This window comes from Agrilus planipennis, unplaced genomic scaffold (assembly GCF_000699045.2).
Source record: "Agrilus planipennis isolate EAB-ADULT unplaced genomic scaffold, Apla_2.0 scaffold19, whole genome shotgun sequence".
Classification (NCBI taxonomy): Eukaryota; Metazoa; Arthropoda; class Insecta; order Coleoptera; family Buprestidae; genus Agrilus; species Agrilus planipennis.
Window position 1 is genome coordinate 1,229,465 of NW_020438954.1, and position 11,404 is coordinate 1,240,868.

The window sequence follows — 11,404 nt, forward strand, 5'->3', positions numbered from 1 at the left end:
AATTAAGAAAGTGTAAGTTGGCTTATTAGATATTAAAAAAGTATTTGAAAACCTTAAACATAATACAATACTTAATTTAGGAGACAAAAAAACATGATTTTTATGAAATAAAGATCCGAATATAGCTTTCAAAACTAGTAACAATCTACATCAATTTATTAAAAGTAGTAAACACAAAACAAGTAAAGAATCAAATGCAGGGGGTCACTAAACTAACTTGTGAGCCAAACAAGAAGAAACGTCAAGACGCGACTAATGGAACATAAAATCAGCTACGTTAAGAAGATTCTTTTTTCATTTAATAGAATATGAACAAATTTTTGATGAAAATTTAGGCCTTTTACATACGCAAACGAAGTTAGCTGAAATAAATCTAATTAACCAATTTTAATTTTTATGATAATAGAAGCGACATGTGTTTTGATGAAATGATTGAAGACAATTTGAATTTGCATGATATGAAAACGCTGCAGGATGTCGTAAGGTGACGTGTTCTGTTTTGACAAAAAAATATATTTTTGCGAATACGAAGGAAATAATTCATAATTTCGTTTTCTTTTTAATCAATCTTCAAATTTGGACCCACAAAATTGCAGTGGTTCAAGCCAATTTTAATATGCATATGTGATGTAAAATCATAAAAGGGTGTCGTAAGGCTACGTGTGTTGTGTTTTGACAAAAATATGTGTTTTACACTCTTTGTGTCGTTCTAATAAAGGAAATGATAACAAATGTAAAATTTATAAGTGCCTACATGAAACTCCAGAATTCTTTTTTCGTAATCGTTGGTTCACAAACAACACTTTTCCTAATTGTTTTAGCACTTTCCATTGGAACTTGTTTACATGCATTTCGTATCAAAATTTAAAAACGTTTTCCAGTTTTGATATAAAACCGCATAAACAAACCACTCCATAAATGAAAAGCGTAAGTGTCTTCTTATCACCATGCAGATATACAGCAACGAATTGATAATTTTTTGACGGACTGACTAGAAAAAATACTAGGCGATACAGGATATATATATATAAATAAGCGCTAAATCCCATGCTACTAGTTGACATTAACTTAATATTTCGATTATATACTTATCCGGGTGCAAGTATATTTCATTTTTAGTACTTACTGAAAATGAGAAACATCATTTGTATCTTATTTGTTATAACAACCATCAACTACAGTAAAGGTCAATGGGACACACATTGGGACACTAACAAAAATACAATTGTACATCTTTTCGAATGGAAGTGGGACGATATTGCTGATGAATGTGAAAGATTTTTGGCACCTAAGGGATACGCTGGAGTTCAGGCAAGTAATTATTTATTCAGTAGATAATTTTTTTTTTTCGATGATAAAAGGACTAACCTTTGCTGGTATTTATCAAACAGTTAATAATTAATTAATAAACAATTGTTATCGTATCGATCATTGGTACTTAACAATAAAATTATTCATGTAAAACAAAAGGTTTTCTATTTTCACTTTTGCTTGTAATGCAAAAAAACTCGAATCAGTTCGATGTTACGTCATATCAAAAGTTCATTAAAGAAGANTAAATTTATTAAATTACTTATATACCACAAATAAGAAGAAAATAGTGGAATTAACCTGATTATCAGAATTGCTGATGAACCTACAACAATTTGTATTAAATTCAAAGACAAAGCATTTACTTTTTGCAGGAAGAATCAAGAAGATGGATAATTAACAATTTTCTTTTAATTCATGAAAGCTATAGGTTTCTAAATCATGCCCTTCCCAAGTCAAGCAAAGATGTATTTTTAATTTGCATTATTTTTTGTTTTTCTTTTCATTTTACTTAAATATTTGAAATAGTTATACTTAAATTTTATTTTCTTTGCTTGTAAATGTCGCTGTTTCTTTCAATTATACCACTAAATGAAATATTAAAACAGATTTCAGAATCGTGGGGACTCTGAAGGAGTTCCATCAACAGCAATCAGAGAAATAAGTTTACTAAAAGGCATACGGCACTCTTCTATAGTTGATTTACTAGGAGTTATTTATACTGATGTAAAGTTGTATTTAGTTTTTGAATATTTGGATATAGATTTAAAGCACTACCTTGACAGACTGAAGCAAGTAATGTCTGAAGAACTTTTGAAAGTAAGCTTTAACAATATGGATTCTCCAAAATTGTTCAGGAACTTTATGTAACTCTTACATCTGTTTTCATCTTTTAGAATTATGTAAGGCAAATATTGGAGGGAATTGCATACTTGCACTCTCATACTATCTTGCATCGCGATTTAAAGCCACAAAATTTGTTGCTAGATAAAGAGGGTCACATTAAATTAGCTGACTTTGGATTATCTCGTTCGTTTTCGCTGCCTGTACGAACTTACACACATGAAGTTGTAACTTTATGGTACAGGGCTCCTGAACTTTTATTAGGAGCTAAAATTTACTGCACAGGTGTAGATATTTGGAGTGTTGGATGTATTATGGCCGAAATGGTACCCAATACAACGCGATTTAAATCTTGAACTATTTTTAGTGAAAATATTACACTTTTAGCTTACCAGACGGGCGGTATTCCCTGGCGATTCCGAGATTGATCAGCTTTATAAAATATTTAGAGCATTAGGTACCCCTGATGAAAATATATGGCCAGGGATCAGCAAACTGCCTGATTATAAGCCCACATTTCCTGTATGGCCCCAAAAGGGTATGAAAACAATCGTCCCTGATTTGAGTGATGAGGGTGAAAATTTTATCATTGTAAGTTTTTATTTCATTTCTATTTTAGCCTTCAGAGGGACACCGGTTTGATACTGGGCCCACCTGCTGTAGTCTTATTCTGTAGTTTTTTGATTTCAATTTTTTTTTTTATTTTTACATAGCTTCTGCTCAATTACAACCCCGAGGAACGCATAACTGCCAATCAAGCCCTACAGTGTGACTATTTAAAGGATGCCAAGCTAACTTCCCCTGACCTGAGCTGCTTTGAAAAGATCAAATCATAGTACACAGTATATTTTATTTTGTAAAAAAAAATAGTTGTTCACAAAAAAAAAGAAATGTATATTTTTATAAGTGGATATCTCATGTATTTAAAGTATTTGTTGTCACTTTAATTTACTGTTTAACTTGTTGAAAGTTGTTAATTTTAGTCTTCGCCTTTTCGTATGTGCCTTAAACAATCAATTTCTTTTTAATGTAAGTTTAAATCAATCGACGAATCTTTTGTTAGTAAAGTTACCAAAACATTCAACAACCTTGTATTTTGATCATGTTCTCATTAATTAAAAAGCAATAATAGTTTTGTAACTTTTAAATGTAGTTTCATAAATATCATTGTTCTTGTTACATTTATTCGTTTCATTTTTATAACATGTACCTAATAAAAAGCATTTCTTAAGTGGAAAGCCTCACGAATCACCTCCTTTAAAATATCTCAGGTTCAGTCATGTTTTAGAATAATTGGGTACTATTGGAATACTGTAATTGTGATGGGGATGATTTAATTTAGTTTTAATGCCTGGTTGAAGCTTTTCATACATTGTTTTTTCTCTAAACCTATAAACTTAGGTATTCAAAACTTCGAGATTTTTGTATTTTAGTGGTGCCTGATTATTCTAAGCATGTGACCTTCATTATTTTTATTTGTTACTGTAATTATTTCTCTTTAGGGTAACTCTAATATGAGAAGATAGAATTAATGATTGAGAAATAAAAGTTTGTCTACTTAAACAATATTCTTGTTTTATTTTCATCATCGTCCTCGCTCCCACTAACTATTACAAATTTACCAGTACATCTATTCCCTAAACTCGTAATTGTGATATCACAAAAAAAGCTTGCTGGAAGGTAGGTGAATATTCTTTGTTTATATCACCCCCGTTAGTGAAAGCTATTTCACATATTCTATAATATTTTTAATTACATATTCAGAATAATAAAATGTGAAGTGTGACTGTTAAATTGCACAACTGTTGGTAGAAAATAGTTTAATTGCTTATCTATTGTTTATTTTCAACATTTTAACTCAGTAATACGTTGTTGCATTCATAATGTAGGTACCCTTTTTACCATTTTATGGTAAATTAATCTAAATACATACAAAACTATACTTAAGAATTATTACTGTATTAATAATTGAAAGAAGGGGTTTTCGGCCTATTTTAAAAACATATATACTTTTACAAGTCATTTAAATGAAGGGTAGTTAGGTTTTTCGTCAGCCTTCGGGATTTATACTCAACTTTTAAATTAATTACAATCTTTTTTATTTTTGTTGAGTAGGTAAGTACTTACTTATTAACTTTTTTGTTCTTTATTTTATTATAAAATAATACTTAACTGTTAATAGATTATTCAATAGGTGTATAAATCAAAGTTTACAATAGATTAGGTACCTACTTAAAAACATTTAGATAAGGTAAATTTGTCATAGATTGAAAGAATTTAAATCGTAAAATAATAATGTAAGTTTAAATACCCACATGTACGTGAACCTTTTCTCGCTGTAATAACTCTTATCAAATTTTATTGTGTCCGTTATCTAATAGTCATCTTCGTATTCCATAAACTGCATTTGATTGCAGATTTTATCTCGTTGGATTGCTATTAGGCAATTAATTAGTAACTTATCTGTTGTTGAAATCTATAAATTAATTAAGGGGTTTTAATTAATAAGATTACTACATAATTAAGTGCTTGAAGGAATATTCCTAATCATTTTTACTTCAATTGTGATTTAATTGTATTAAAAACAAGTAATTAAGAAAGTGTAAGTTGGCTTATCAGATATTAAAAAAGTATTTGAAAACCTTAAACATAATACAATACTTAATTTAGGAGACAAAAAAACATGATTTTTATGAAATAAAGATCCGAATATAGCTTTCAAAACTAGTAACAATCTACATCAATTTATTAAAAGTAGTAAACACAAAACAAGTAAAGAATCAAATGCAGGGGGTCACTAAACTAACTTGTGAGCCAAACAAGAAGAAACGTCAAGACGCGACTAATGGAACATAAAATCAGCTACGTNCCATGATAACGTTGTTGGAACGGGTGGAAGTACGGCAACACCTAGCAGTAAATCATTTCCCGCTGTGCCATACTACTCTGAGCATTTTCATCCTACTTGCGAAGTTAACAATTACAATGATGCATATAATGTCAGAAACTGCGAACTTGTAGGATTAAAAGATTTAGACCAGGTAACTAACTAACGTCTATTATTTTGTTTAGTAAATGAATGGTAGACCCAAAATTATTAATCTCGAAAACAAATCAACAGTCATACATTGAAAGCTAAAGTGCTAAACATCAGTTTCGAAATCTCACTTTTGAACTGTATAATCGGATATATAATGAAAACCTTTCAATAACATTCAAATTATGGATAAACAATCACCAACTGGAATCTGCAACCACATATCTTTTAAAGAATCCTCTTTTTGCGTCAATTTATATTACGTTTGCCTGTTTCTTTTGCTTTCACAAACATTCTTCAACTTTAACAATGTTCAGTTCTTTAATGCAACATATCATTAAAGAAAACATTTTATCCATTAATTAATTGAAATTCATACCAATACTCGTTTGTGGACAAATATTGTATAAAAAGGTAACTCCCTGTCTTATGTAACACAGTCAAACAGCTACGTTAGAGAGAAAATGGTGGAATACCTGAATAAACTCATCAGCTATGGAGTTGCTGGTTTCCGGTTTGATGCGGCCAAACACATGACGCCTTCCGATTTAAAAGTTATTTATCAATCCACAAATAACCTCGACACTTCTCATGGATTCGCCGCAAATTTGAGGCCCTTTATATATCAAGAAGTAATAGATTTAGGTAACTTATGAAAACTCTTTTTTAAGAATGAATGAACACTTAAACATTAAATATTATTTTGCTTCAGTACAAATGGCCATTTTGTTGAAGCATTCAATTGTTTATTTTTCTTGTTGTCGTGCATGTTTCATTATAAGTGATTACCGATTACGATTCTTTTAACAGGGGGTGAAGCAGTTAAGTCTACCGAGTATACAGACTTGGGAACTGTAACAGAGTTTAAATACAGTGCCGAAATTGGACGCGTATTTCGAGGTAAAGATAAACTAACTTATTTGAACAATTGGGGCGAAGGATGGGGACTTTTACCCGGACTAAATGCTTTCGTTTTCGTCGATAATCACGATAACCAAAGAGGTCATGGCGCCGGTGGTGAAAATATTTTAACGTACAAAACTGCGAAACAGTACAAAATGGCAATTGCCTTCATGTTGGCACATCCTTACGGAGCCACCAGAGTCATGTCTAGTTTCTACTTTGACGACAGTGATCAAGGTATGTAATCCAATCAGTTAATAAACCAAAATTAAAAAAAAAAACGACGTTTCGGTCAAACAATTTTTATGATCATTTTTACACTTTAATTTACCATGTTTAGAGCCCGAAGTAGGTAATCGTTGGATATACTAAAACTTCTGCATCACATTTTCATCTTCATCATCATCATAAGATCGTCCAAATAACAAAAGAATTTAAAAAAAATCATTATTAGATGATTTCGACAATGAGAGATCTATTGGGACACCAAAATTTCCTTCCTTACTGTTAAAAATTTGATTTCAGGACCTCCTCAAGACGGAAACGGAAACATAGTATCTCCCTCGATCAACGATGATGATACTTGTGGAAATGGCTGGGTTTGTGAGCACAGATGGCGTCAGATCTACAACATGGTAGGATTCAAGAACGCCACATTGGGTACAAGTATCCAAGAATGGTGGTCCGATGGTAACCAACAGATTTCTTTCTGTCGCGGAAATGCTGGGTTCGTGGCTTTCACCAACGAAGGTGATTTACGAAGAACCTTACAGACATGCCTCCCATCTGGAGTTTACTGTGACGTTATCAGTGGAAAATTGCAAAACGGTGGTTGCACTGGGAAATCTGTGACTGTGAACGGCGATGGTACAGCTTACATTGAACTTCTTAGTTCTGAAGAGGACGGAGTACTTGCCATTCATATTAACGCAAAACAATCATAAACTTCTTAATTTGTTTATATAAACGTTTTTACAAATTGGATTTCAATGTAACCATGTGGAAAATAAAAAGATTCAAATGTATCTTTGATTATTTATTACCATATTAAATTAAAAACATTTACGTGCTGGCAAAGGGTCAATAAATAATTTAATAAACGTCAAAAACGTATACGCAGCTGGTAAAAGTACCCCACGTCGTGGATCACCCGCTTCACCACCCTAACTCACTTTTAGTTATGACTCATTTCTAATTGTTTTATTCTTGCTATTTAAATGACTGCTACAATTAGGTCGACTATACCGGAGTGGTAGATGTTAGTTTATAATTTTAAATACCTATATTACATTCAGAAGAAGTAATATTGTTTAAAAAATTAACATTAATCTTACCATAATAACTATAAAATTGTTGATTTTAACTTTAACATTAGGGACTAATATTAAAATGGATTATTTGCAATTTGATTGTTGGATTGGATTTCAATGTACCCATGTAGAAAATAACAAGATTCAAATGTATCTTTGATTATTATTACCATATTAAATTCAATAAATAATTTAATAAACATAAGTCAAGAACGTATACGCAGCTGGCAAAAGTACCCCACGCCGTGGATCACCCGCTTCACCACCCTAACTCACTTTTAGTTGTTACTCATTTCTAATTGTTTTATTGTTGTTATTTAAATGACTGCTACAATTACGTCGACTATACCCAAGTGGTAGATGTTAGTTTATAATTTTAAATACTTATTACACTCAGAAGAACTAATATTGTTTAAAATATTAACATTAACCTTACCACAATAATCATATAGTTATTAATTTTAACTTTAACATTAGGGACTAATATATTAAAATGGATTATTTGCAATTTGAAAGTATTGGTTGATTAGGTAATAGTTTAAATTGGCTTCTTTAATTACTACGCCATATTTTACCGTAATTTAAAAGGGAACCTTAGGCGTACCTACGTCCCAAAGTGTTAATATGGTATAATAAGATAGACCAACATAATTGATTAAAAAAGCGTTGAAAATGACAAAAACTATCATTAAATTGCTTCAAATTTATTAACAAGTAACGTAGTACAAGGAAATAAATAATTAAGAGACGAATTAAAAGTTTATGATTGTTTTGCGTTAATGTGAATGGCAAGTACTCCGTCATCTTCTGAACTGAGAAGTTCGATATGAGCTGTACCATCGCTGCCCACAGTCACAGATTTCCCAGTGCAAGCTCCGTTATCTAATTTTCCACTGATAACATCACAGTAAACTCCGGATGGGAGACATGTCTGTAACGTGTTTCGTAAATCACCTTCGTTAGTGAAAGCCACGAAGCCAGCATTTCCGCGACAGAAAGAAATCTGTTGGTTACCATCGGACCACCATTCTTGGACTTCCGTTCCTTCGACCGCATTCTTGAATCCTACCATGTTGTAAATTTGACGCCATCTATGCTCGCAAATCCAACCATTTCCGCAAGTATCGTCAGCGTTAATCGACGGCGATAAAATGTTACCGTTATCATCATGAGGTGGTCCTTGAAATTTAATGAGGAATACACTTTAAGTTTCCGGGAAAGTCAGGGGTAAACTCTGGCTCATGATAGTACCAAAAGGTACTACGTAATAGTCTATTTATCAAACCTAGGAGACCCAACTTCATTGAACTAACAAAAATGAGAAGACACTTTTGTGATGATCGATACAAATTTATAATAATACGAAAATTAGGATGACACATACATGACCGCGTAACAAAAGAATTTCGAGATACAAATTCTGTATTTTGAGGAGCTGGGTTAACTTGGGTTAAAGTCCGGCTTTAATAGTTGATGATAATAAATAAATATCTACTAACCTGCATCACTATTTTCGAAATCGAAACTAGACATGACTTGTGTGGATCCGAACGGGTGAGCTAACATAAAAGCTATGGCCATCTTGTATTGCTTTGGTACTTTGTATGTTAAAATTTCGGCACCTCCGGCACCGTGGCCTCTTTGGTTGTCGTGATTATCGACAAAAACAAGTGCATTCAGTCCATCGATGAATCCCCAACCTGTTCCCCAATTACTTAAAGACGTCAACTTATCATTTCCGCGAAAAACTCGACCAATATTAGAACTATATTTGAATTCTATTACATTTCCCAAATCAGTATATTCGGTACTTTTGACTGCTTCGCCCCCTGTAGTGCAAAACGTTTAATTGAAGGTGTTTTTAAGAGTTTCTCAAAGTCACACTGGAAATACCTTCTTAGTCTTACCTAAATCTATTACTTCCTGATAGATGAATGGCTTAGAATTGGCAGGGAACCCATACTCTGTATTAAGATCGTTTAAAGAATCATAAATCACTTTCAAATCGGAAGGAGTCATGTGCTTAGCCGCGTCAATTCTAAATCCGGCAACTCCATAGCTTATGAGTTTGTTCATATAATCGATAATTTTCCCAGCAACATAGCTGTTACTCTAGAAATGTTAATCTGAATTTATTCGAATTAATAATGTCAATCTTTCGTTTATTAACCAACTCTAAACTCATATTTCATCTATTTTAAGTTTATTGGATTATGAGAAAGGAAACTCTGGGGTGATATGGAAGACATTCATAAATGAGTAAGAGAATATCAGAAAAGAATGGATGAGAGGACGATGAAAAAGTTTTATGATGATGATGATAACAAATGAATGCCAAAAAATGACTAACTATAACTACAAATAATGAAGAAATAGATAGAACTCTGGAAATAGGAAACAAATATTAGAAAATAAAAGAAAAGAGAAGATGTACAATGTCCTAAATGAATGGAAACACTTGATAAAGTAAGACTCATAAAGGAATTAGAAAGATTGGAGTTGTAGCTAACTAATCTGAAGTACCCAATTGATTAATTAACGTCGAAACTAAGTACCTGATCCAAATCTTTAAGACCAGATAATTCGCAGTTCCTAACATTGTTTGCATCGTTGTAATTGTTAACGGAACAAGATGGATGAAAATGTTCAGCATGGTATGGAACTGCGGGATATTCCTCAGAACTTGTCGCTGCTGTGCTACTACCTGTTCCAACAGCATCCCCACGATCACCAGTCATATGATTGATAACAGCATCGGCATAAATTCTTAAAAATAATTTTAAAGATACTTTCTCGCTAGTTCAACCAGAATGCAAATAACTAAACCATTTTATATTTTAAATCAAACAAGTTCTTTTGTAATATAGACTTAAATAGATGAAGGATTTGTGTTAATCGTAAAACCAATTCTGCCATCAGAAAAGGAAACTTGTTCCAATTGGATAAATAATTAATAAGTATTTAAATTTTTAATAATTCGTTAGATCGAAAATACGAAAATTATTACTGCTAAACATGAAAATATTTATTTACTGAGTACACACCTACCTTACCCCCACATTATTGCATCTTCTCACCATGTTAATGAATTGTTCCTCGTTACCAGACCTAGTAACAAGGTTGTAACTTATTGGCTGATACCTTTCCCACCATGGTCTATAAGCCTGATCGGTTACAATGACGTTTTCGCTTGGCGGAGATATCTGCGAACAGTGGCAAAAAAAATTACCATGAAAATAAAACAATAGACTAGAATTATTTTTAAAATCCCAAAAATTATATTCTTTTAATCTCAAAAGTAATGAATTCCCACAGGACTGGAATAAAGTCCAGTTTAGACTCGCTATAACTAAGACTTTAAAACCCCAAATGTTTAAAGTAGAAAGAGGAGACTGTGGTAAATATTAATTACAAATTAAAAGGAATACTCACCCCTAATTACCACAAAAAACTTTATTTGAGCGGACACGTGTTTTGCCCACTTCATACGTGGGCATTATCAGTCTCGCGTTGATGAAGTGGTCGAAACACGTGTCCGCTTAAATAAAGCTTTTTGTGCTAATTAGGGGTGAGTATTTCTTTTAATTACACAAGAATCTTAAGGATAAAAAATACTCATGGGACTGGAATAAAAGCTTAGCTCAGTTCCCTACGTAGGGACGTTGCGAATGTAGGTAACTGAGCTAAGGAATCTTTTGGTAACCAAATAATGTTTAATTTCTTATCTTTTGCTTTCTATTTGTTATTTTACCTGGACTCCAGCATACCCTTTGGGTGCCAAAAACCTTTCACATTCGTCGGCAATGTCGTCCCATTTCCATTCAAAAAGATGCACAATGGTACTTCTACCCGCTTGCCAATGATTGTCCCATTGGGCGAGACTTGAAGAAATAAATACACACACTAATAAAACACAGGTGATGCCCTTCATATCGAGAGCTAAGCCGAAATAATTTTTTGATTAAAGTCGCGCCGGCTTATTTATATATTATTTCTTATC

The 11,404-nt window shown here is 32.4% G+C and overlaps 2 protein-coding genes across 3 annotated transcripts in view; one reads left to right on the forward strand and one right to left on the reverse strand.

Moving 5' to 3' along the window:
• The first annotated feature begins 1,043 nt into the window (after positions 1-1,043).
• On the forward strand, positions 1,044-7,119 carry LOC108742986 (alpha-amylase-like). Its single transcript, XM_018478377.2, has 5 exons — positions 1,044-1,330; positions 5,017-5,195; positions 5,632-5,836; positions 6,002-6,331; positions 6,620-7,119. Exons 1-5 carry the CDS (start codon positions 1,132-1,134, stop codon positions 7,036-7,038), a joined length of 1,332 nt encoding a protein of 443 aa, XP_018333879.2. The 5' UTR covers positions 1,044-1,131; the 3' UTR covers positions 7,039-7,119.
• A 973-nt stretch (positions 7,120-8,092) lies between these two features.
• The window catches only part of LOC108744049 (alpha-amylase-like), a 6,021-nt gene continuing 2,709 nt past the window's right edge, over positions 8,093-11,404 (reverse strand). Inside the window, exons 1-6 of one of the 2 annotated variants that reach the window (XM_025974924.1) lie at positions 11,156-11,375; positions 10,453-10,607; positions 9,960-10,170; positions 9,312-9,516; positions 8,904-9,233; positions 8,093-8,583 (exon numbers count right to left, since the gene is read on the reverse strand). In XM_025974924.1, coding sequence (XP_025830709.1) covers positions 8,165-8,583; positions 8,904-9,233; positions 9,312-9,516; positions 9,960-10,170; positions 10,453-10,607; positions 11,156-11,335 — 1,500 coding nt within the window. In that variant the 5' untranslated portion in view covers positions 11,336-11,375 and the 3' untranslated portion in view covers positions 8,093-8,164. Of the gene's footprint in view, positions 8,584-8,903; positions 9,234-9,311; positions 9,517-9,959; positions 10,171-10,452; positions 10,608-11,155; positions 11,376-11,404 lie in introns of those variants that run through there. The other variant, XM_018479648.2, reaches the window with a different exon arrangement.